This window comes from Eurytemora carolleeae, unplaced genomic scaffold, assembly GCF_000591075.1.
Source record: "Eurytemora carolleeae unplaced genomic scaffold, Eaff_2.0 scaffold51, whole genome shotgun sequence".
NCBI classification, from domain to species: Eukaryota; Metazoa; Arthropoda; class Copepoda; order Calanoida; family Temoridae; genus Eurytemora; species Eurytemora carolleeae.
Window position 1 is genome coordinate 149,136 of NW_019396200.1, and position 26,394 is coordinate 175,529.

The window sequence follows — 26,394 nt, forward strand, 5'->3', positions numbered from 1 at the left end:
TTGTTTTTCAGATGTGAACTATGTAAAAAGAATTAATTTCGGCTTTAATGGCCTCAAGTGTTCCTGTAGCAGGGGCGGAAGGTGGAAAAGGGGAAGGAATGGGGGCCGGAGGTAAAGGAGAAGGTGTTCGGGGTGGTGGGGACGGAGTGAAGGCTGATATTGATACATCAGAGGGAGTGAATATGGAAGGAGGGAAGAGTGACGTGCTGGAAGGGGGTCGGATAGATGTATCAGGAGGAGGAGGAGGAGGACTAGGTGTTGTCAGAATGGATGATTGTGGGTATGTACAGGGGGTAGTGATGGGAAAGGGAGGAGAAGTAGAATTCTCCGCCCAGGACGGAGACGATATTCCGGCTCGTAAAAAGACGACGAGCTTTAAGATTACGAACGTATTTCTCTCTCGACCCCCAAGCAACGACGGTGACGAGAGCGCCGAAGATTTGGACGATATGGACGATTCGCACACAGAGGAAAATTTCTCAATAACAGAATTAAGGAATCAAAATTTTCAAAACATAAACTTAGTGATCGAATTGATATAATTTTATATGACCCTCAGCTTAGGAGTAACAAACCATTCTAATTGGTAGACTTTCAATCTTAATGGTGTCAAAATTTGCATAAAGGCTTTGCAACATGCTAAATATTTTACATATATAGATATTTCTTTTATCTTTACTTTGCTGTAGGTGTATAGAGTACAATTGTGAATTGTTAATGAAACTCTCAAGAATTAAAAAAGTTTTGGGGTTATTTTGATTTGGGAATATAACAAGGTTTAAACAGGAATACTAAACAAGAATAAATAATAAATATTGATAAAAGAGTCAAGTTTTGGCTGTTGTTTAAATAACCGGAACTGGGGTCCTAATTTTAATTTCAATACCAGAAACGTGCTGCGTTGTAGGAAAAATTATACGATAAAGGAAAAGATTACCGTTGATTATTAATAATTTTAACTATATAATTATTTCATCAAAAGGAAATTTACGATTTACAATTGTATATATTACTGTTAAAGTTAAACCATTTCTGATCAATCATTTGCAAGATATCTTCGTTTCTACCTTAAAAATGGTTTAATTCTAACGATTTACCCCATCACTGCTGAAGAAAAAATCAATAAGTCACGTGTTTGAGAAACTTGGATTATAAGTAAACAAATGACAAAGAGGATTTATTGATATCTTATGGATTCTTGATCGGACAAACCTATACAGCGTACCGTTGTGAATCAGACATTGCTTTTTATAAGGGGAGAGTAACTTAAAATTGCGTCTTCAGTCCATTAAGCTTGATGGTGAAGTAAAGTAAACTTGATGTTTAAAGAACAACTGAAACTTTGGTAAATTTAATTTTAATTGTATGTTAATCACGTCATAGCTTATAGATCACTGCAGTATTATTTTACATTTACTTCAAACGATTTTTAGTTTTTGTTAAAAATCAAAACTTGTCTAAGCTTTAATATATTTGATAATTAGAATTTCTATTTTAATACTGAGCAAACGTTTCAAAGTTGGATAAAAATAATTTTGTTTTTGAAGCTCAATATTATTTACTTTTTGCTTTATTACTGTTACTTTACTTCTTTTAATTAGTCCGTTAAATCCAGTAAAGATTTTAATGTTTGAATGATTATTGCAACATTTTTTAAGATTTTGTTTATAGATATTATTGAAATTCATTCCCTCTGCCTTTGCTGAAATCACTTTTTCACTAAGTATTGAAAAAATTTTCGGTCAATTTTTTAGGTTTTCCTTTGAGTTGGTGACAATAAATGATTTTTAGGTGAAAATTAATGTATTTGGGTACATTATCATAATTTTTTATTTAAACTTTCTATAATAATTTCCCATTTGAGCGTTGTCTGGGGTTCCATTTTAGATCTGTCTTCTGTTATTCTTATTTTATTAAGTAACATATTATATGTATATATATATATATATATACAAATATTGAAGCAGTTCTATCTGGACATAATAAGAAACTTTTGAGTAAAACCTTTAAATCAAATCAGGATAAAAATGTAAAAGATTGCAATTGTCGTGGTGGAACAAAGAATTGTGTTCTAAATGGAAAATGTTTGAGTAAAGGCGTGGTTTATAAAGCAGAAGTGATGTCAACAGGGATTTGGGTTAGACCCATGAAACATTTTGTCTTGGAAGAAATATATATTTAAACATCTAAAATGTATATTTAAGCTGAAAAAGTTGAAAATACTATATATATATGTACATATATATTACATATATATATATATATATGTATAAGTAAACCCAGGAAGTGTGAATTATAAATTTCTAAAACTAAAATATTTTTGAAGAATGTTTTTGTTTAACTATCCCGTCCGGTCAAAGTTCTCGTGGGGCGTACCTCACTCAACACGAATAAATCTTTCAGGGTGGGACAATCAATCAATCCTTGTTTATTTATAACTCGCCGACTAGACTTCTTAACTCTCTGATTTATTAAACACATGGGGGGGGGGGGTCTTGTTTATTTATAGCTAGCCGACTAGACTTCTTAACTCTCTGATTTATTAAACACATGGGGGGGGTCTTTAGTTTGCAAAATTGTACTTAATTTGTTTGTTAAGTTTACTTTGAACATTTCCTTTTCCTGTAATATCAGCAAAATCGATAAGATTGTGTGTTTTGAGCAATTAAACTGGAATTAACGGCTATTAGAGAAAAATTGAGAAAACAATAAATTCCGCAAGTTGTTTGCTCTTATTTGCAAGTATTTCCTACTACGCATGTTATATTTTGCAAATTGCATTTAATGCCCAAGTTGAGCTGACTTTGAAGATGAAATAGTTGAAAAAGTAATGCGTAACAAAGTAATTTAGTATTCAGGATACAGTTTAGTCCTGACTAATGTTTGTGACGAATATCTACTTGTGTATTGTCCTTGATAGTTTAGTTCTGAGCCACCTTCCGTTCAATAAACTAGAAAACAAACATTCCTCAACTTTTATTGTCCTAAATATAACTCTTCAGAGTATTGATTTTTTACCAACATTAGAATTAGATCAATTGTTCTCCAGCTTGATATTGAGAAATTACCCAGGAGCTGTCGGATATAGCGGACAGTTTATCTAGTCAACTAGAGAATGTAGCGGCTGGAAACCAGGCCGTTAATGGGCTTCCTCAGGTACTGCTTTCCTATTTTTGTGGGTTCTATCCCTTACAATTTTGATATTATATGTAGATCGGAATTTTTGTTTGAAAAAGCCATAATCTGAAATGTCTGAAAGAACATCAGACTCGTACTTTTGTCTTTGTTATTGGCGTATTTGAAGATACATGGAGTGGTTACCCACAAAGAATAAGACTAAACATAATCCTTAATTCTGACGTACTGAAGCTTTTATTTATTCTTTAGACTTCTATATGTGTACAAATTGATTTGGCAAAGAATGTAAAAAGTCTAAAAAAGAAAAAAAGACGGATAAAATTGGTAAAGTCGTCTCTGAAGTCTCATCCTTTGTGGGTAACCCTGTATCCAATAGAACTGGACCTAACCCGTAAATCCACAGAAAATAACGATTATTGCTCTAAAGGAAATATAATTACAAAAGTTTAGACCACTGAGATATTTTTTTTTTTATCTCAATCTCAAACTAGTTTTTTTAGCCGAGGAAAAATCCTGTTATCAAGAGTTGTGTATCCTTCCCGGGACTATCTATAAAAGTTTATTCAGTCAGTGTTGATTGTTTGAGTGTTGTGAGCCTTAATAGGTGTTTAATAGGCCAGAGTTAGACGCTTGGTAAACTTGTATTCAATAGTTACGCCATAAAACATTAAAGTCATTCTATGGAAAGCATTAAATACTTTCTTGTATTCTTGACAACCAAATATTTTGTGTTTAACTTGGAACATAAAAACCGTAATATCTTTTATAACATAGATTTGGATTCATTCCATTTTTATTCGGATCCACCCTTAAGAATTAAATCCGGATCCTGTTTCTTAAATTTTCATCAATTTTTGTTACATTTTTATGCATTTTTGCGTAGTTAACATTCCACGACTGTGCTCTATATTTAATGTAGAAACTCCTAATTAATCACGTTCCTAATCCGTGTAATGCTAGCTTGGGTCTATTTTGGATCGTAATAAATCAATCCTTAATCGTTGAATTTTCTAACTTTATATTGTTTGTGTTCTAGGTTTGGGAAGGAGAGTATTGTCATCCCGGGTTTGGGTTTGTGACCTACAACCAGGTGACTGGGTTTCCGGTCAGCTATGTGGATAATACGACAGGAACTCATTCAAACATTAAAAAACAAATTAACAATTTTAACCGTAAAGTAAATAAGATTTATTAGAGATAAATCTAGATCATAATACATGATATAATATGATTAACATTCTCATAAAAATGTAATTTAAAAGCATTTCCTACACTTTTTCAAAGATTCCCAATGATTTTCAATGATTTTTAAAGATTTTCAAAGATTTTCAAAGATTTTTAAGATTTTCAAAGAGTTTTTAAGATTTAAACAGATTTTGTGAGATTTTTAAAGATTTTATAGAATTTAAAAGATTGCCCAATATAAAATCAAACTTTGTTAAATGGGATGAAACTGGATTTATTTGGATTAAATTAAACAAACGGTTTCTAACTAAAACAAACGGTATCCGATGGTATGCAACGGTATCCAACGGTATCCAACGGTATCCAACGGTATCCAACGGTATCCAACGGTATCCAACGGTATCCAACGGTATCCAGCGGTATCCAGCGGTATCCAACGGTACCCAACGGTATCCAACGGTACCCAACGGTATCCAACGGTATCCAACGGTATCCAACAGTATCCAATGGTATCCAACAATATCCAACGGCATAAAATGGTACCCAACGGTATTTATTGGTATTTAAACAGTATTGTATCCTAAGAATTGAGAGGAAATTGATGAGCATGTAGTTGTAAATCCTGACTTTTAATGCTTAGTCAATGGAAACATATAAAGAGCTGCAAAAAATTCCAGAAGAAATTCTGAGTAGAAGCATTTTTCGAAGTGTCTTCATTATAAACAAACGTAACAGTTTTTGATTATAAAGTTAATATCTTCATGGTTCATCTTCTTAAATTGTTAGGTAACCTTTTTTTCTTGAAATATGTATTCAATGTTTTTTTTACAAATACTAGAGAATAAAGATGTAAATTAAGAAATTAAATCATGTTTGAGTGTTTTTAGGCCAACTGCCCATAGCTGGGACGATGGCCGTTATCGTCAACAATAGTGCAGAAAAAGGAACTGGAGTCAGGTAATTTCATAGAGTACAATAGAGACCTTGATACCAGTATTTATTTCATAGAGTTCAATTAATAGAGACAACAATACCAGTATTTAATTCATAGAGTACAATAGAGACATCATTACTAGTCCTCATTTCATTGAGTACAATAGAGACATCAATACACCAGTATTAATTTCATAGAATTCAATAGAGACATCAAATACCATTATTCAATTCATAGAGTACAATAGAGACATCAATACCAGTATTAATTTCATAGAATTCAATAGAGACATCAAATACCATTATTTAATTCATAGAGTACAATAGAGACATTATTACTAGTCTTCATTTCATTGAGTACAATAGAGACATCAATTCCAGTATCTTATTCAAAGAGTACATTAGAGACATCTATACTAGTATTAATTTCATAGAGTACAATAGAGACATCAATACCAGTATTTTATTCAAAGAGTACAATAGAGACATCTATACTATATTCAAAGAGTACATTAGAGACATCTATACTAGTATTAATTTCATAGAGTACAATAGAGACATCAATACCAGTATTTTATTCAAAGAGTACAATAGAGACATCTATACTAGTATTAATTTCATAGAGTACAATAGAGACATCAAATACCATTATTCAATTCATAGAGTACAATAGAGACATCATTACTAGTCTTCATTTCATTGAGTACAATAGAGATATCAATACCATTGTTCATTTCGTAGAGTACAATAGAGACAACAATACCAGTATTTAATTCATAGAGTACAATAGAGACATTATTACTAGTCTTCATTTCATTGAGTACAATAGAGACATCAATACCAGTATTTAATTTATAGAGTACAATAGAGACATCAATACCATTATTCATTTCATAAAGTACTATAGAGACAACAATACCAGTATTTAATTCATAGAGTACAATAGAGACATCAATACCAGTATTCAATTCATAGAGTACAATAGAGACATCATTACTAGTCTTCATTTCATAGAGTACAATAGAGACATCAATACCGGTATTCAATTGAGACTAGAGCTAGAGCTAGAGCTCAAATTAATACTAATTTTAAAAGTACATTTATTATGTGTCTGCATAGAACACGACAAGTTCCAAAAGTTCCAAAAAAAAGTATATTTGTTAAAGTTATAATAGCACAATAGAAAATAGAGACAATACTATTGATACTCGATTAGTAATAAATTTAGAGAGCAAGGGAGTTATATCCCTTCATTTCCTTCACCTTTCCTCCTCTTAAAATAATCTCCTTGTACTTTCTTGATTACATCATTTAATCCTCCGCTTGTAATTAAAGATTCCTTTAAAAAGCATTGAAAAACCCATAAAATATACATATTTTCTTCATATAAAACAAAATTTTAATCGGAATCCGTTAATGTTTTTTATTCAAATGTACAATTCAAATGTTAATTTATACGTGTACTTTACAAATACATTAAGTAGGCAAAGATTAATGTGCATTTTCCGTGCGCGGGGTTTGAATCAGAAACCGTTGAAATGCCGGGACAAAGTAGAAGTTCCTGAAATATTGTTCCCTGTCTCCGCTCCGGTTTAAACCTGATTAATTCCCTCTTAGTCTCTTATTGTATGTTAAATAATTATTCTCATGATTGGAGGAGTCAAATATATTTATATATAGATTGTATACCTCTCTCCTAACCTACCTAGCTACCTGCTTGTTTTAAGTATGGAATTATCCGGGACTGTAAAGTCTCTGTATGTTATACAGCTGATTCTGTTTGATCATATTTTACTCTAGTTTAGCACCCACCGCAGTTTTCTCATAATCAAGTTTTACCGTCATATCTACCTATCATTTCCTCTTTTATTTCAGTGAAGTTCCAGTTACTGGGCAACCTAGCCAACAAGATTTCAGAAATAGATTTAAAATTGTTAAAGTTGAAACGACAGAACCGCTAAAACGTGGTCGATGGACGTGTTTTGATTTCGTGGATAAACCTGCGGCCAAGGAAAAAACTACGGAAAGTGAAAAATCAGCAAAAACCGGTGCCTCGAGTACCCGAACGGTAACTGCGGCTGGGCGTGATAGGCCTGGTACAACGAGCCCGAACCCGCGAACCCTGGAAGCCAACAGCTTCTCCTCCTCCGTCTCCGAGGAGAGGGAGATGGAGGGGGGTAAACAGGCCCAGCGTCGAGGAGGGAGTAGTGTACCTCCTGACGCAGGACGAGGCGGGTACACGACTGGAACCTCGTACACGACAGTTCCGCACTCTTTATCCTTGTCCACATCCACTCCTCAGCAAAATCATGCTGTAGCTCCTCAATCCCAGGTACCCTATACATTACCAGAAAATCTTTCTCAATTACTGTTAAGGGGCTGTAGACAGAGTTGTTATTGAATCTTAATTTATAGAACTGGGATTGCAAACGGTACCACTAAATCTCCGTTTTCTGGAAAATTTTCGTGTTTACAAAACAATTAACATCATCTCGCAAGTTTTTTCTCGCTTTTTATTCTTCTTTCTTGTACTATTTTTATATAGTTTGGTTCAAGCAGTTTTAAGATTTGCATCGATAAAAAGTACGATTTTCTTACGTTTTTTTTCTAGTTATTTTAGGTTGCCATATCTTTAAACATTTTAATTTATCAATGGAAATTATTCAACAAACTTAAGAATAGAATTTACATTTGTTAAAACGACATCCTATCACTATTTGATTTGAAAAGCTCATCAAAAGATCGATTAGTATAAATCGATGTTAAATGTTGTGAACAAATTATTTTGCCATGTATTTCTATTTCTTTTCTCGATTCTACAGAATCTTAACTCCTTTCTAATTTATGTTTTTAACACCCTTTAGGTCCAATCTCCGCACGGTTTGACCCAGATGATCGGCCAGGTTATTCGGCTTCCAGACGGTCAACTTGCTCAGGTAAATATTGTTTACACCTATTTCAGAGATCAGAAGAAAAAATACAACTGTAATAACTTATAATTAGAATTATTTCTCCCCTGTTGATTTAGATTTTCCTGCATTGATTTGATTAAATATTTTTTTAATCTCTTTTATGCTTCATTCCTATTATGCATTATGTCACTTATTTTTGTGGTTAAAATCATTTTAATAATCATAAGAATCATGTATAAAACAAATTCTACCACTTTTCCGATGTATTTTATACTTTGATACTTGAACAAACGCATCATTCATTATTATACTGATATAGAAGCCAAAAGTAAATATTTGAATGTGATAACTGTCATGCAAACCTTTGAAGTTATCCTTGTGTGTGTCTTAAGTCAACTTTACCAGTAATGTTTAATTTGCGATGATAGCTGAGCGGTTATTTAAGATGATTTTTTTCATATCATTCCACTGGGTAAATTGTTAGATTGAGGGGAGGGGGAATATTTGTTTTATTTACGTTATTTGGCGCAACGCAGGAAAAATTTTTTTTGAAAAAATTCTAGAATTTTTTAAGTTTGGGGGATGATTTTTGATGAGCTAGGGAAAATAAATGAAAAATTGGACTTCAAAAAGCAAGGTTTTAGATACTTTTAACCCCAATTCGGCAAATAAAACCCCCAGGAATAACTTTTTGGGAAATTTTTTTTTTCCAAAGGGAGAGGGCAATGATATTATTAGAAAATATACACCCTTGAATAAAGAGGGAAGGGAGAAAAGATAAACATTTTTTAATTTTAAAAATCGAAAGAACGAGGAAAAGAAAAAACTATAAATACAAAAAATAGGAAGACAACAAGAAGTAAAAATGAGTTCAGAAATGTTTGTACTTCACGATAAAATTAATTAAAGTAAACATAAAACTTGATCTATTAAAGAACAAACTCCCAGTTTAATTTGATAATTGAATAAACAGGAATTTATCAGATTGCTTATCTTTCATCTGTTCAGTGTAATTCAAGGTCTTATTAAAACCCAGAAGATAATAAAAATATAACTAGCAATGAAAGCAACCGGGCCCTCCGATATAAAAGCTAATTTAAAAAGAAAGGGAATTTGCGTAACTAAAAAATGTTTAATTGACATTGACATGTTAAAGCTTAGTTTGCATACTTCGTATTTGAATTAAAAAATGTAGCTTTTGTTTTGTTAAATATAAATACTGTTTCAGCTTTGATAGCAAATTGTTGATCTGCTGAACTATTTCTATTGCTTAATTATTTATTAAAAAAAAAAATGACTCGTGTTACAAAATTGATTTGTTGACCAATGATTTTCTAGGTATCCTTGGCTCCTTTTCAGTCCTCAGGTCAACAGCAACAGCAGCAGCAGCAACAGCAACAGCAACAACAACAACAACAACAACAACAACAACAACAACAACAGCAGCAGCAGCAACAGCAACAGCAACAGCAACAGCAGCAACAACAGCAACAACAACAACAGCAACAGCAGCAGCAGCAACAACAACAGCAGCAACAGCAGGAATATATATTTATCAAATATGAATGTATGTTCTTTCATTTTTCTCTTACCAACGATTGGTTGAAAATTCCATAATTTTGTTGAAAAATCATTATTTTCTCTAGTATTTGAGTAATGTTTATTGCGAGCACTAATTGTTAGATGTTATTAATGCTGAAAAAATTGAGGGGGGGGATTATATAAAATAGATGTTCTTGATTATTTGTTTACTTGTCTACTTGTTCTTGAATAAGGTTAATGATTTCTCGCCTCAAATATAAATCTGCATCATTAAAAATAATTTGTTTGTCTGGTTTTTGCAAGTAGTTCATCTGTATACTGCAACTAGTAGAAATCTGTCTGTCTATCTGCAGTTCTTTTTAGTTTGCAACCCTGGCTTGTCGTAGTATTGGACAAATTGGACTACTAGATTTTAATTCGTTCATATCCAATTTTTTAAATTAGTGTTTTATAGGTTTTCTGTTTTTTGTTGTTGTATTGAAGATGTTAATTAGTTTGTTTTTCAGCACTCTTCATCTTTGTATATATTTTGACTTTACTTCTTTGATTTGTCTTCGATTCGTAATTTTTTTTAAACTCTCTAATATGTCGTTACTTTATGTTGAATTATATTTATTTATGGACTTCTTATGTTTACATAGAAAATGCATATTTTTTCTAGCAATTATTATTTTTTAGGTGTCGTACTTACCCCTTTACATTGATTCATGAATTTTAGGTTTTTTTAAAACTAAAAACTAAAATTATATAATTTTTGTATTCATTGATATATATTTATTTTAACGATTTTTAGTTTTTTCTATGGCCAATACCAGATACGAAGAGCTTATCTTTTAATCGGAATTTTGAGTTATCCTGGCCAATTGTTTACCTTGCTTTCAATCCTTTCTTAGATTCTCCCAAGTAGGTCAAACCTTTGAAAAAAATATTCAACTTCTATTACCCCCCCCCTCCACTCCCCCCGACCTCGCCTTCCTGACAGTTGCCGGCTTTGAAGCCCAGGCCAGATTACTAAAATTGAAGGAAAAGAGTGAATGCATGAAAAACATGCGTTGACTAATAAATTTATTGAGTATATGTCTTTAGTAAAAAGACATTAAATGCTCGTATTAACTGTTTTAAATAATGTTAACTGATCAAAACCTGATATACATTGTTAACTGATCAATACCTGATAAAAACATTGTTAACAGATCAATACCTGGAATACAGTGTCAACTGATCAATACCTGGAATACAGTGTCAACTGATCAATACCTGGAATACAGTGTTAACTGATCAATACCTGGAATACAGTGTTAACTGATAAATACCTGATAAACATTGTAAACTGATAAAAACCCGGGATACAGTGTTAACAGATCAATTACTGGAATACAGTGTTAACTGATCAATAGCTGGAATACAGTGTTAACTGATCAATACCTGATAAACATTGTAAACTGATAAAAACCCGGGATACAGTGTTAACAGATCAATAACTGGAATACAGTGTCAACTGATCAATAATTGGAAAACAGTGTTAACTGATCAATTCAATGAATACAGTGTTAACTGATCAATACCAGAAATATAGTGTTAACTGATCAATTCAATGAATACTGATCAATACCAGAAATACAGTGTTAACTGATCAATGCCATATTTTTTCCTAATGGTTTGTTGCTAATTTTTGTTGCAAAAATATGACTTATGATTCTGTGATGATTTAGATCTTTAACAGACATTTATTCTTAAAACTCTTTATCCTTCATTTCAGTACCCCCGCCCTCCCCCCACACACATGCATTTAATTAAATGATGATGTTGTCTCGCTCCAAATTGACCTTGACTTATTTCGGCCCCGTTTCTATCTTTATCCTTACTTATCATCATTTTGTTGGGGCGGGACAATGTTGGGGCTTTGATAGGTACGAGGGGAAGAGGTATTATTTGGAGTTAACCTTTAGTTTGAACTTTATAAAAAATCTTTCTATTTCTCAGTAATATTAAAAGTATAACTCAACCAAAAATGCATAAATCTCTGATTTTCCAAGATCTATGTTTGTCTATGAAGTGTAAATACTAAATAGAAACAAATTCATGAAGTTCCTCTGAACATGCTTTAAACTTCTCAGATTACAGTCACTGAAATATTTCTATTTGTACCTTTCAGATACGTTTAGATTTTAACTTCTATATATAAATTTGGCTTGTCTAACTGATTGTTTGTATCCAATAAACGTCAAAACGGCTTAACCGATCGGGCCCAAATTTTTTGTGGGACATCACGTGACCACAGGGAAGGTTTATGAATGATAAAAAAATGTGTTTTAAAGGTTTTTAATTTTGTAAAAAAAATTTAATTCTTGAAAATCCGCGAATTTTTTTTTAAAAATCCGCAAAATTTTTTTCTTTGTTATAAAATGTAAACAAAAAGAACATGTTCACAATTTAAATAGATAAAAGCCTAGTTTTCAAAAAAACACTAATCGGCAGCCAGTGAATTTTAGTGTTAGTTAATTATAAAGAAAGTTTCTTATGATTTATCTGTTGAGTAAAATCTAAAAAATTGTAAAACGAAAGTTAATGTATAATTTACTCATTGAATGGAAGCCCTAGAAATGTGTAAGTTGTAGCCATCGGATTTAACTTTTTATAGACTTTTTCGTCATACATTCTTTTAAACGTTTTCTTATTTTATATTTTATTTTCTTAAAAATTATTGAAATATTTTTGAAAAGAAAAAAATAAGAAATGATCAGAATTTGTTTTTTATTGTGTCTTAAAATTTTAAAACAAAAAAGGAGGCTCTAATAAAAAGTGTCAGTTGAAGCAAAAAGAATGTAAAAAATAGAGATTGACTAATATTTCTTAAATAATAAAATTTTAAAAAAAAGTTTGAAAATAAGATTCGTCCAAAAAGTTGTTAGTATAAAACTCGCCGTTTCTGGTTTCTTAGAATGTAGGGTTAGCTATAATAAAAGTCTTTCTTGTTTTGGTCAAATAGATGCATTTTTTACAATTTTTGGTTTGCTTGCGCATTTAAGAATAATTTTTGGTTAAATAAGCATCTTTTCTGGTTAAATTTGTTGTTGTCAAAATTAGTATTAATATTTATTTTTAACGCGATGAAACAATTTTACAGCTTCAAAAGATTTCAATGCACAGCTATAAAAGGATAACTAGTTCATTTTTTTACCGCCAATTAGTATTTGAGTTGAAGTCTGAAGGCGTCTGTTAGCATTTTACGCATCCTGCAGTTTGTCTGGGCCTGAACAGTTATCAATTTTATGATAGGCACAATCAAATCTACGCATATTACGCATATTTCCCTGGAGCCATTTACTGCTTCAAAAAATGTATTTCTTTGGTTAATTTTCATTTTAAGCCTGTTTCCTTTTGTTGTTTTTTTTTCATTACATTTACGTAAATCAACATTTTTTACGCTGACTTGCGTACTTTATTAAACACGGACGCAATACATTTCTGGGGTTCATTATCTGACTAATTTAGGGGGACTAGGGAACGAAAAATATTAGGTATGGCTAATTTTGATTTATTATAAAAAATGCGCGTATTTTCAGATATTTTATTTACTTTTGGTTAAGAGTAATCCCCTCCTATTCCCCTCCTATTCCCCCCTAAATCCCTGCGTAGACTAGACCCCTGCGTAAATCCATGTGTTGGATGTAGACCCAGTATACTAAGAACACTTCCACACCATTCACCTCCAAAACCAGTTTCAAAACATACAAGTGACGCTTTTATGTGAAGAATTGTCGTGGTTCTAAATGCGTCAGATTTCAATGAATTGAGATTTAGCGCCAGAATTTGTACCTTAGGAATAGACAGAGTGAATGACGTTGACGCTTTGCGTAAACTATTTTAAATATTTGCGTTCTTATATCAAGGTTTTATGTTTCTTTAATTATGGGTGGGGGGAATGTATAGTTTTCAAACGGATATCTTTGAAATGAATTTATGACACTTTCGTGCTTGATTCCATGGGCGGATAATTATATTTTCTTGTAAAGTCATCCCCCTCTCTTTTCCTATCAGAAGTTAGATATGTTGGGGTAAAAAGTATAGAAAAGGATACAAAAACTTGCCTTTTAATGTCCGACTTTTTTTTCCCCCCCCCCCCCCAGATCATTTCCCTTCTTTTCTTGGTAGTAGGGGGGGGGGGCTGATTTTAAATTCAAAATAGCTACACATTGGGTCTGTATGCTGGTAAAGTCAACTCCAATCAATGGTATTTTTTTTTATTTTTTTATTTGTTGCTAAATATACATACGGATACAGGGTTCCTCAACTGCCGGACAGTCAGTGGTACTACAGCCTCTACCTGCAGGCTCTAACCTAGCTAATATACCACACCAGGAATACCAATATAAACTAGTTTTAAATCTAAAATATTTTTGAGCCTTCCGAATTGTCACATTTGTGTTCTTACAAAATTTTTGTTACCAATGTTTCACTTTTGTGTAGTTACCAGATTGTCGTTACCAAATTATCACATGCCCGAACTTACCAGATTATTATTTCCAAATTGTCGTTACCAAATTATCAAATGCCCGAACTTACCAGATTATTATTTCCAAATTGTTACCAAATTTTTGTTACCGAAACCCCGTTACCGAATACTCGCCTTTCACCGCTATCACACTCAATCCCTTTTGTGTTAAAAATCTGCAAAAAGAAATGCATTTTATATCTTAATCAGAGCTTGGAACTTTGTAAATTCCCTTTTTTAATCATTTATCCGTACTTTAAATAAACCGCCGGATAAAGTTTTTCTATGTTAGATATCTCACAAAGAAGCTGTTACCTATTAAAACCAAAAAAAATCTGTTCTCGGCCCTTGAAAAATCACAAAAAATGAGACACGAATTAAGCAGTTTAAATTAAAAGGTTTTTAAGATCAGCGCTTTCCATGCATAAGTCTCGACCTATTTAGTATTTAAACAAATGATATGGTTTCTAAATATGGTTTAATGTACCTTTTGGCACTTAGCAGCTTGTATCTAAACTCTGTTTAATGAAGTGTTGTCGGTCTGAAACATGCAATGTTGACCTGAGGAGATTGGTTTCGAATCACACAGTCACAACGTGTATTTTGCTTATCCAAACCTGTCTCAAAATCAGATTTGTTAACTAACATTTCTTTTATTTTTTTTTCATTAATATTTCAAGTTAATTTAATATTATAAATTATTTGAATAATTACGATATTTCAGTCTAGTCGGAGATATAGCGGGTGTCTGGTTAATTAAATTGAAAAACGCTTAACCAAAATTATCTCTGGTCTGTGTTATTCAGAATTCAAACTTTTCTTGTTGATTTAATTGAATTGTAACAATTTAAAATAATTTGATATTATAAGAATATTTCTTTGATAGTGGACCTCATGGTTTTTTCTAAACTGTAAGGGTATTAATACATAAATTTTTTTAAAGATAAGTCCCCCACAGTTTAAAATCAACCCCCTCGGCCCTCATTCTTGCCCCAATAAAATAGATTTTTAAAGCGTAGCGAACAATGTATATAGATTTGTATAGTCAAATCTAAAGATTTGAAGAAAAAGTTAGGTTTGAATTAAAAAAAATGTTAAATATTGGTTTCTATAGCAAGTTATTGTTAACTCAGCCGGACAGATACTTGTCAGCGGGCCAATAGTTCCTCAGCAACAGCAGCAATCTGCTCAACAGCAAACACAGCAACAACAACAGCAGCAGCCAACTACTGGACAAACTCAGAAGCGTGTCAGTCAAACTCAACCAGCTGGCATGCAGATTCATCATTCCCAACAGCCAGGGCAGCAGCAGCAGCAGCAGACTGCACAGCAGCTGCATCACCATCAGCAGCAAAGTATTCAGAAAGGTAAGAAGAAGATCCCGAGGACGTATCAGTTTCAACAAAACTTCAACAAGCAGTCTCGAGGTCATCATGGCGCAGGTAGTGTATAATGCCTCCACCCCTTTCATCTAGTCATTTCATTCATAGTTCTTGATAATGCACTGGTCGGGGTTTAGGCTTAATGGTCTTTTAAGGTTCCTAATTGCATTAACTATTCCGGTCGGAATTTAAAAAAATTTAAACTGAAGTTTAGCATTTATAACTTGAAGTTATGAAGTGAAGTTCAGTTTTAATTGCATAGACCAGGTTCGTTCATCTGCACGTTTTGGTAGCCATGCAAGTAGGAGAACTTCTAAGATTATACTCGATGATCTAATAGGAAGGGATTTTTTATTGACCTCCCTTAAATCATTCTGGTTGCAAATACATTCAATTCTAACGTCAAAACAATTGTTTTAAGCCTTTTCTACGTTTTTAAATAATTTATTTTAAATATCTTTAGAATTCATCTTTTTAAGAGAGGAATAGGGTATTTTTAGACAAGATAGACAAGGATAATTTGGGTTCATGTAAGGACATTTGGGTTCATGTAAGGGAATCAAAGTACGGTAATTAACTGATTAACAAGGAGGGATATATATAAATATTGATTAACATGAAGAAAATAGATTAAGAAAATATGGACTGCACTTCATCTGTCTGAGGTTGGTATTTTATCCGGTGGTGGGGTAAAAAGTACTTATATAGAGTCTATGTTATAATCATTTCTTTTCAAGGTTTAGAGTCATAAATAAAGCACTAGCTTCATTTACTCTCATCATTATAAAACTAGGGTTTACATTTTGAAAATAAACTTGGTTAAAGAAAAATCGGAATTTATCTTAAAAGGCAAGCAATTTTACCAACAAATAGTATTTCAGAACATAAGTTATGTTCATTGTTTGATAAAGTTCATAATGTGAAAATTGTTGATCTGAATTAAAAATTTAATTATTGCTTATGAGATGACAATTGAGTTTTCTAAATGCAACCTCTACTTTCATTTATTCTTCCATCCTTAACTTATTCAAGCACTCATCTACGCATCTTCATCCAATCAGCACTCATTTCCTTCATTCGTAAGTGTTGAAGGCTAACCCCCGGTGATCGTTTACGCCATGCTACTTATGATCACTTCTAAACCGTACGTACACTTTCTCATTAACACTACTTTCGGGTTTAAGGTAATTGTTACGCTATGCATTGAAAATTTGATTTATAACAGAATAGAACTTACTTTTCAAAATCAAGTATAATAGATTCAGCGAGGAGGTTTGTTGGAAGATTACCAATTCCCAAGTTTTTTCCAAGTTACCAGGGGGTTTCTTGTCTGCAAATTTTCTTTAAATGTATATTTCAGAAATATGAAACCTGGCAAAAGATCCCTTTGGATTTGAAAAAGTTCGAAATTTTTTTTTTCAACTTCCCTCCTCGTTAAAGAAATTCTGTTAAGCTATAGAAATTTTTTCAAAATAAATCATCTATGAATAGCGTTTTTTTCCTGTATCATTTTTACAAGTATATTTCCGTGGATTTCAGTGGTGTGCCGTTTTTTTCTAACTCGGAACAAAACTTTCAAATAAATTATAGGAAAATCGTAATATTTTCACATTTTTAAATGTCGTCTTTCTTATACATTGCTTTGGAGCCAATTACTAAATATAATAGAATGTTTTGTTCCATTTATAACTTAGTTTTATGCAGGGAGGTTTTAATTTCATCTAAAAGTAGTATTTTTCCCCATCAGGGGTGCAAGGGTTCAATGCTAGGGTTGACTTTTTGTGCATGTAGCCAAATACTGTTAAAGTTGTTTGAATTTCGGTCCTATCAGATCCTAATTCAACCGAATATTTCTGAAATTTTTGTCCATCCTCTGCATAGAATTAAAACTTTCTTTTCGTGGTGATTGGTATTAGATATGTCGAGGGAAGCACATATTTTTGGTTCTAAAGATATTCAAATTGTGTTCAGAAGTGAGCAATAAGGTTTCCAAAAATGATAACTAACTTTAAAAAATGGCGCGCGCGATGAGCGCTGTAACTTTTTCCATTGCACTACATACTGTGAGAAATTCCTGAAAATTTTAGGTCGACGCCTTTTAAAGCTTTAAAAAGTGCTAAAGAACGTATCAATTACTTCTTTTTCAATCAAAGAACTCGGATCCGTTGAAAGTACATTTTTAGCGGTTTTTTAAAATAAACTCAAGTCAAGTTTTAAATGTTTTTTTTAAATTTTCAACGGATTTTATCTTTCTGGACAAGTACGACGAAAATGATATATTCAAGCAATTTATGATTTTTTGAAGGCGAAACTATGAATTATGGAAGCCATCAATTTGAAAAAATGTACAGAGTGAACCTTCAAATCATGAATTTTTCATGGCTCTAAAATTCTATTTAAAAAAATCAAAGTCTTGAAATTCACTCTGTTTGAACATGAACCAAAAATATAATTTCCCTGACTAGGTTAGATCCTTCCCCTACGTTTTTGCTAGAAAAAGGCCATTTAGAAACGAGAAGGGGAACCTAATGATGTCATTTTTTCTACATTTCATTTTGAGTTTTGGCTTTGATCTTTAGGATTCTATCTTCCGTCTCTACTTTTGGATAATGAAGTGGTTTTATGAGAAAAGAGACCTGCTGGAATAGTTTTGATGATGTCAACAAAAAAGTCCTTTGATATTTTATTAAAGTCATGATTATCAAATATCAATTTGTTAATCCATCAAGTCTCTCATTATCACTCTAATTTTTTTAACAATTGATTGTATTAAATGTAATCAAATTTATCTGCACTTCTTGTTTTATGTTTAATTGATTGGGCTAATTATGATCTACGGAACCACTTCGTTATCTATGGACCGAATTTAATGAATTGTGGAGTACGCTGAACTACCAACCACTGAATCCCCGATTCAAATCCTTATGAATCCTTCACTTGGAATTAAGATTTGAACCGGCTTATAAGCGTACTAGCGACCCAGCTCAAATTGATCAAATTCAGTCCCCCTGAGACCGAATTTAAAGAATTTGAGCGGCGACTTAAATTTAAGCCGCGGCTCAAATATGGTTTGTTTCACTTAAAATTGTATTCAATATTTCAAGATCTAAGCCGGCGCTTAATTGAAACCGGTTTTTGGCGGATTTAAGACGTGGCTCAAATTCATTAAATTCGGACACTGGTCATGTATTTGTTAAACTCCGGGTCCCATTAAACCACTGTTTAGGTGTGAGTCAATCCAAGGGTGTACTACAACAAAACAAACCAGGACAAACTTCTCACCAGAATCAGCAGCAGGTCCCATAATTTAAAAAATAAACTAGTCATTTTAGAATTTTTATTTCTTAATTTATAAAGGGCCACTGGAAGCGTGAATGGCGGGGGGGGGGGATATTTACATCTTTATAAAGTTGTTTAGAACTTTAAAAGTAGCAATATGAATAATATTTTGTTTAGCATCCGAAACAACAGCAGCAGATGTCTACTCAACCTAGTCAGCTCAAACAGTCGCAACAGCAACAGCAACAGATACCGGGACAGCATATACAAGGGCAACAGCAAATACAGACGCAACAGTTGTCAGGTCAACAACAGCAAATGGTAAATCAACAGATTCCAAGTCAAGCTCAGCAGTTGACAAACCAACAAGTATCTAATCAACAGCTGTCTAATCATCAACAACAGCAAATAACTGTGCAGGAGCAGCAACAACAACAGCAGCAGCTAGCCTTTCAGAAGCAGCAACAACAGATGTCCACCCAACAGCAACAGTTATCGAACCAACAGCAGCAACTACCCACCCAACAGCAGCAACTGCCCACCCAACAGCCGCAACAGTTGCCACCTCAGAAGCAGTTGCCAAGTAGTCAACAGCAGATAAAATCGCAGCAACAGCAACAGCCACATATATCCAGCATAAATCCTAGTAATCAAGCACAAACCGGTTCTCAGTTCTCACAGCAGGTAATTAGCAGTAATTCAAAAATTTATTCAACAAATTCTTTAATCGAAAAAAAGGAAATTGCACAAAAAAAACACTACCAAAGTTAAACATGCCCGCTTTTAAAAAAAGCAAATATATAAACTTTGCAGAAATTAGAAAGAAATTTATGTTTTCAGAATTTTGAAAATAGCGTTTTGGTATTTGATTCAAACGTTAAAAAAATAATAGATAATTTATAAAAATAATAAATGCCGAGATTTATTACCGGGAAAAAATTGTCATCCTTGCCAATCCATAAATCTTCCCTATGGGCATATAAGTGGCCTCAAAAAATTTGGGCCCGATCGGTTCAGTCGTTTTATCGTTAATTTGATACAAAAAAATTATATATAAATGATGTTAAGGTTCCTGTGGTTGTACCATTACAGAATCGAGCCCCTCCTCCCTCCCAGCCCTCCAACCAGCCACGCCCTCCGGTTGCATACGCCTCCCATCCTCATTTAGCGAGTACAGGGGCGGGAACTGGAAGTATAGGAGGGGGCCAGGGGTACCTAGTGAACTACGCCCCTGGTGCCTTCTACTCTGGTGAGGGTGAGGGGCTGGTGGAGAGGTTGGAGGAGATCTCCCTCCTGCAGGACGAGAACAAGGATGGAGTTCATGAACCAGACACAGAAAGGTAGGAAATTGTTTCAGTAGTCGAAGAAATTTAAAGGAATTGTCAACTTTATTTGAAATAATTCTTAATTTAAAGCAAAAAACTAAAATAAATGTTTATTGTCATCCTAAAAATGTATGACGGACAAATTTCCTTAAATATACAAATTTTGCTAATTTTTCATTTGTATCGACGTGTCGGTTTCAAAATTCAGAGGATGGCATTTTGGATAGAAACAAAACCAAGGTATTTCCATTTTCGGTGATTTAATCAGGGTTTATTTAAAGGGCGGTATTGAAAATCATTAATTACTTTGAATTACGTTGCCAATTTCTTAAATGATTTTTAGGAGTTAAAAATATTCTTGGAAAAAATGATTTTATTTTTTAAAATTTTACTGTTTATTACATTCACCGTACGGCTGACACCTGAGTACCAAGAACAAAATACAAGTTTTTCTGACAATTTTATAGCTCCCCTCCCCCTGCGGTCCATTTTGCTAAATTCTAAGTATTTTCAAATCCGAATTTACCCTAGACAAAAAGGCTAAAAGCCCCGAAGCAATGTATTCCTCCCTTAAACCATATCTTCAGTCAAGGGCAGAAAGACTGCCCTCATTTCAAATGTTTAAATATCATTCATCGTTCCTAGCTCTCCTCTTATCCCCCCCCCCAAACCTCCTTAACCCTTACCTCCTAACCGCCCCCCCCCTCCATTTCCATATTTGTCTACTCTTTTTGTATTCTTGCATGAGCGTCTAATAAATTTGGTTTAAATCTGTGGGATTTTATTTTACAAATAACGGTTTAATATCAGTCTTGTACATTATATTCAATCGTAATTGATGAACAATTATAGTTTAGAAGTACACAAAAAAATCGAGAATTAAAAACAAAATTGTATCCCAACATTTGATAATTTAAACAATTTGAACAATTTAAACCTACTACAAACGTTATCTGTAAATATTTTCTTCCTCTGAGTAAAATAATTAACAGGCCGGCCGGCCAGCTCAGCAGATGTAGGTTAACTGATTTCATCAGACACACAAGAAAACATACAAATATTGTATATGTACACTTCCTTTCCAGTTGTTAGTGCAATTTTTAGAGGTCAACGTCTACTTGCCTGATTTAACGTTATTTTAGCCTATATTTACAACTAACAAGCAAACAACATTGCCTTGTTTTATTACACGTCCGCCTACTCTACCTTACAGTTCATTTTTGAAAGGGTAATGAATGATACTAAAATAAAGAGTTAAAGGAACTGGTCGCCAATTCTGAAAAACTCGAATAAATTTTTTAAAGCTAAATTCAATATACATTCTTCTATTGAGTTTGATAAATCATTTAATACTAAAAAGATTGAAAAGATTTGCGAAAAATGTCCCTTTATAGATATGAATAGTTTGGTATCATAAATAAAACCTGATTTTCTACATCAAGGGTTGACCTTCTGNGGGTAGAATAAATGAAAACTGGGCTAATTATCTAGGAATTAAGAGCAGATAAATATGTTAAATTAAAAACACTTAAAGTTAAAATATTTCAATCGACAAATTAACATTTTCACATATACATTATTTACAGATATAAGAAGTAGAACAATATTATCATTATTATTTAATATTTATTATTATGTCTATTTTTGAAAGAAAATTTAAAAGAACGAGTGAAACGTACTGAGAAAACCGAACCCTGTAAAAAGTACATATTTGCGGATGCAGGATTAGGTAGACATCTTGTCTCCATGTGTACCCGGAGTTCTGCTCTAATTCAATCCGTCCTCTCATAGTCAAGTTAACCGTAGCGCTGTAATTTTACCCACGGTCATTCCCTCTTTGCAGTCTGTCTGTTAGTCTGCTTGTCTGCTTGTCGTCTTGTCTGCTTGTCTGCTTGTCTGCTTGTCTGCTTGTCTACTTGTCTGATCGTCTGCTTTTCTGATCGTCTTCTTGTCTTCTTGTCTGCTAGGCTGCTTGTCTGCTTGGCTGCTTGTCTGCTTGGCTGCTTGTCTTCTTGGCTGCTTGTCTGCTAGTCTGCTTGTCTGCTAGTCTGTTAGTCTGCTTGTCTGCTAGTCTGCTTGTCTGCTAGTCTGCTTGTCTGCTCGTCTTCTTGTCTGCTTGACTGCTAGTCTGCTTGTGTGCTGCTTGTCTGCTTGTCTGCTAGCCTGATTGTCTGCTTGTCTGCTTGTCTGCTTGTTTCCTTACTGTCTATCATCTTTACTATATGTTTGTCAATGTCTGATGCATTGATTGTTTATTTGTTCGTTCTGTCTGAATGTTTGATATAAGAAAAGAAAAGATTAGATTAGTGAATGAATATGAAAACCCCCATCTTGTAGAGCCCATACCTTCATCGTGGCTAGAACTACTTTTGTCTTTGTGAAATTGACGCTTAAATTATACAATTTATGTCTATGCTCCCATCGAGTTAAAAGAAAACATTTTGAATTTGTTTTTGAAAGATTATTAAACTCAGACGTCAATTTCTGCCCCTGACTACATATGCATGTTTAAAACTAATATTATTCTAGTTGCAACTTTATCGGGGTTTACAAGTTTTAGCATAGTTTGTTATTATAATAGTATCCGGATAAGCCGGTGTATAGGGATAAAGCTGTCACCCTTTAAATCTAAATTTATAGTTGAATATGTACTCTCATAATTTATCATTTTTATCCTTCTTCACATTCTTCCAAGCTTTCCTTAACTCCATCAAATGTCGTTAAATGTTAGAAAACGATTATGTATATAAATATATAAATTGTATATTTATTTATAGTTAAGTCTTAATATATTGAATACAATTTCATGTCCAATTGTTTGAAAATGTTCTGAATTGCGTAATGTAGAAGAACGGCCGTAGATAGTTGAACTAGGTATTTTGTTGATAAATTTCAACCTCTGTCCTCATAATTAGATAAAAAAAAGTTCTCTATATGTTTCGTATTCTTAATTACAGCAGGACTCCTTAACAGCCTGATTTGATTTAATTTGTTTTGATTTGATTTATAACGTTTTTCTAAACATCGTTTTGTAATTTAATCAACTAATCAAAAAGTGTAAAAACAGAAAATAAAGAGCACATAAAATTGCACTTATTTTACAAAAAGATGAGCATTTCATTCTAAAATTATCACTATTATTAATAATTTTGTCGGACACAAAACTAAGTTAATACTTGTGACGTAAGATTACAGCTGTACTGGGAGACTATGTTGCCATCATTGCACTAGAATTTATTTGCTAAATCTTATCTTTATTTCTTTTAAATATTCTTGATTTTTTCATCTTCCCAATCTATCCGTTATGTTTGTACTGAAAACTAAACAAACCAGGTTTGTTTATTTGTGTGTTAGACGATTGTTAAAATGGTGTGTTAAAGAAAAAAAGGATAGTGTTTGTACTTCAAGAATTTATACTTGGACCCCCCAGATCTTTTAAAATCATAAAAATAATATTTTTGTTAATTATGAAAATTATTAGAAACATCCACACGTTTATCCTGACCTTAATCTTGAATCCCCTTAATCCATGCATTTTCCCCACGTGCCCCCTCCCCCCCAATCATCACCCATCATATCCGAACCTTGAAATTTGCTTCTTAATTTCTAGCAGAAGATTAGTTTTCCTTTCCGAAAACATTTCTCGTTAGACAAATAGTCTTACCTTATCCTTTCTCTTGTTCATAATCTTTATAAATATCATTTTTTAAAGTTTGCAAGAGGGGTGTTGATTTTTGACAGTAGTTCAAAGAATGGATCACTTTTATAGCTTTCCCTGGAGATTGGCGCGTTCTGTTTTTTTTCCATTTCGTTCGTTCATCGTTCTTTATAGACCATTTCGTTCGTTCATTTTTCAATCGTTAAAAAAATTGTTTTCGTTCGTTTTCTCACTGAACGATCATTCAGCAAAATCGTTCGTCAAGTAAAATCGTTAGTTTAGTAAAACCGTTCTTTCAGTAAAAGAAAATAAAGTTTTTTCAAAAGTTTGTTCGAAAAAATGGTTCTTCTAGTAAAACACTCGTTTTTTTATGTTCGAAAAAATCTTCTGTTTAGTAAAAAACGATTGTTTTTTTTTCGATAAATTTGTTCTTCCAGTTAAAAAAACGATAGTTTTTAAAGTTCGTTCGAACGGTTTAAACCGTTTTTTCGTTCGTTTTTTCTCTGAACGATTCTAATCGTTCGTCCATCTTTCGTTTTTTCTAAACGACACCATCGTTAAAGAAAAATTTCGTTCGTTCTCAAAAATTTCGTTTGTCGTCTTTTAAGTATCATTCTTTGTGTGTGATCCTGTACTCTTCAAATCTAGCAAGACCGAAACTAAATATATTCGTTCTTACGATTATTCGTAATATTATTATGGGTTAAAAGATACGCAAAATACAAATTGAGAATATTACTACTGTTAATAAAAACTGTTAGATTTGAACCATCATTCTTAAGAAAATTATAATCTCTCAAAATTAGTATTCTGTACTTTACAGTTCTGATTGTAAATGTACGCAAACATACTTCCCTTATTCCCCTACAGCAACTGTTACTATGTAACAATCACATGTTTATCGCTAACCTTTACTTGCGATTTTTGCGAGTCACCCAAAAATTTATTGGAAAAAAATTATCTTAACTTTGTTTCTCTCCTAAATTGATTTTGTATAAAATTAAAAATTTTCTAAAATAGAAAAATTGGGTTTAAGTTCAGGGTTTAAGTACGAGTAATCCCTGTCCCTAATTGTTTACTCACAGTTTACATGTTATCTGATCTTTACTTTATGCCTCACGAAAACAGAAAACAGGGTTGGATATCTAAATTCCTTCAAATTTATCCTATTCCCCTAGGAAATAAAAATAATATTTGTTGATAACAACAGGTACGAAGGTGTCAATAAAAAATTCAATATTTAATTTTTTTTCTGTCGAAGATTTCATCCATTCAAATTTAAAAATAGGCTAGGTTAGTATCTATTATTTTATAATTGTATGCTTTACTAAATTTAATTTATATTTTAATTATATTATAATTTGATAATTAGACATCAATGGATCATAAAAGATCAGAAATAAGGAAGATCAACTATTTGATGATCTTACCATAAGAAAAGCGAGAAGATCATGCATAGGGGGGGGGGGGTTGTAGTTAATATGATGTTAAACTCTGTCTACTCCTGAGAAAGATTCACCGGGTAGAGTTCCTCTAGTCTCTTCTCACTCCTCACAGTGTAAACAACATCAGACAACACAACAGTGAACACACAACAACACAACAGCAACATAAACTGTTAAAACAACATCATGTCACCACCCCGGGAGGAACCCTTGATAAAACGACTGGCGAGGTCTAGAGCCCTGAATAGTGGAGCTCCTTCTAGAGATGCATCTTTATCTCCAAGCAGAACATCATTTAACGAAACCAATCTCACCCCTAGGTTCATATTCACAAAAAATAGAACCAAAAATTAATTATTAAAGGGAGTGACAGGTAATGTATGGTAGTTGAACTGAGAATGTTGTATAGTGGAGAAATTTCATAGGATTCATTTGAGACATAAAACGTTTTAATTATTTAAAATTACGGAGTTTGTGAGCAAAGTTGACGTTCAACTTATCCATTTGGGTGGTTAAGTTTTGAGAATCGATTTTTTTTTAAATTATTAAATAGCAATTTCGAAAAATGTATCAAAAATTCTACATTAAACTGTTCAGATGTGAACATATTTTTCAATTGAAATTTTCTCACTAAAGCAATATTAGATTCACTTATTTCTTCTTCATCCTTTTATTGAATTTCTTACGCTTTACGAATTTGTTCGCAGATTTCTACAAACTCTTTAAATGTCGTCTTTACAGAAAAACTACAGAAAATAATTGTGAACAATGAGAGATTACAGCAACTAATAACTGAAAATTACTTATTTCCGATGAAGAGTTAATTTTTATTTTCTCAACCTGTTCCTAATCAACTTATTAGTTTACTGTAGAATTTTTGTTAAATTTGTTGAAAAATCGATTCTCAAAACGTAACCCCCCAAATGGATGAGTTTGAAAGTCGATTTTCGCTCAAACTTAGTAATTATACATCATTAAAATGTTTTATATGTCTCAAATCAATCCTATAAAATTTCCTACAGTTCTACATTCTCAGTTCAACCACCATACATTACCGGTCACTCCCTTTAAAGTAAAATTTACGTTTTATCTTGTATGAA

The 26,394-nt window shown here is 32.7% G+C and overlaps 2 protein-coding genes across 4 annotated transcripts in view; both read left to right on the top strand.

Annotated features, from left to right (window-relative positions):
- Positions 1–9,825, top strand: LOC111697942 (protein bunched, class 2/F/G isoform). The gene is made up of 8 exons (XM_023468115.1): positions 1–470; positions 3,073–3,156; positions 4,175–4,268; positions 5,211–5,280; positions 7,132–7,588; positions 8,121–8,192; positions 9,507–9,627; positions 9,815–9,825. Exons 1-8 carry the CDS (start codon positions 48–50, stop codon positions 9,823–9,825), a joined length of 1,332 nt encoding a protein of 443 aa, XP_023323883.1. The 5' UTR covers positions 1–47.
- LOC111697945 (transcription factor SPT20 homolog) overlaps positions 9,674–26,394 on the top strand; it is a 54,392-nt gene continuing 37,671 nt past the window's right edge. The window contains exons 1-6 of one of the 3 annotated variants that reach the window (XM_023468120.1): positions 9,674–9,710; positions 13,995–14,072; positions 15,320–15,647; positions 18,814–18,884; positions 19,044–19,550; positions 19,935–20,206. In XM_023468120.1, the coding sequence (XP_023323888.1) occupies positions 15,479–15,647; positions 18,814–18,884; positions 19,044–19,550; positions 19,935–20,206 (1,019 nt within the window). In that variant the 5' untranslated portion in view covers positions 9,674–9,710; positions 13,995–14,072; positions 15,320–15,478. Of the gene's footprint in view, positions 9,711–13,994; positions 14,073–15,319; positions 15,648–18,813; positions 18,885–19,043; positions 19,551–19,934; positions 20,207–25,376; positions 25,615–26,394 lie in introns of those variants that run through there. The other 2 variants (XM_023468119.1, XM_023468118.1) reach the window with 2 other exon arrangements.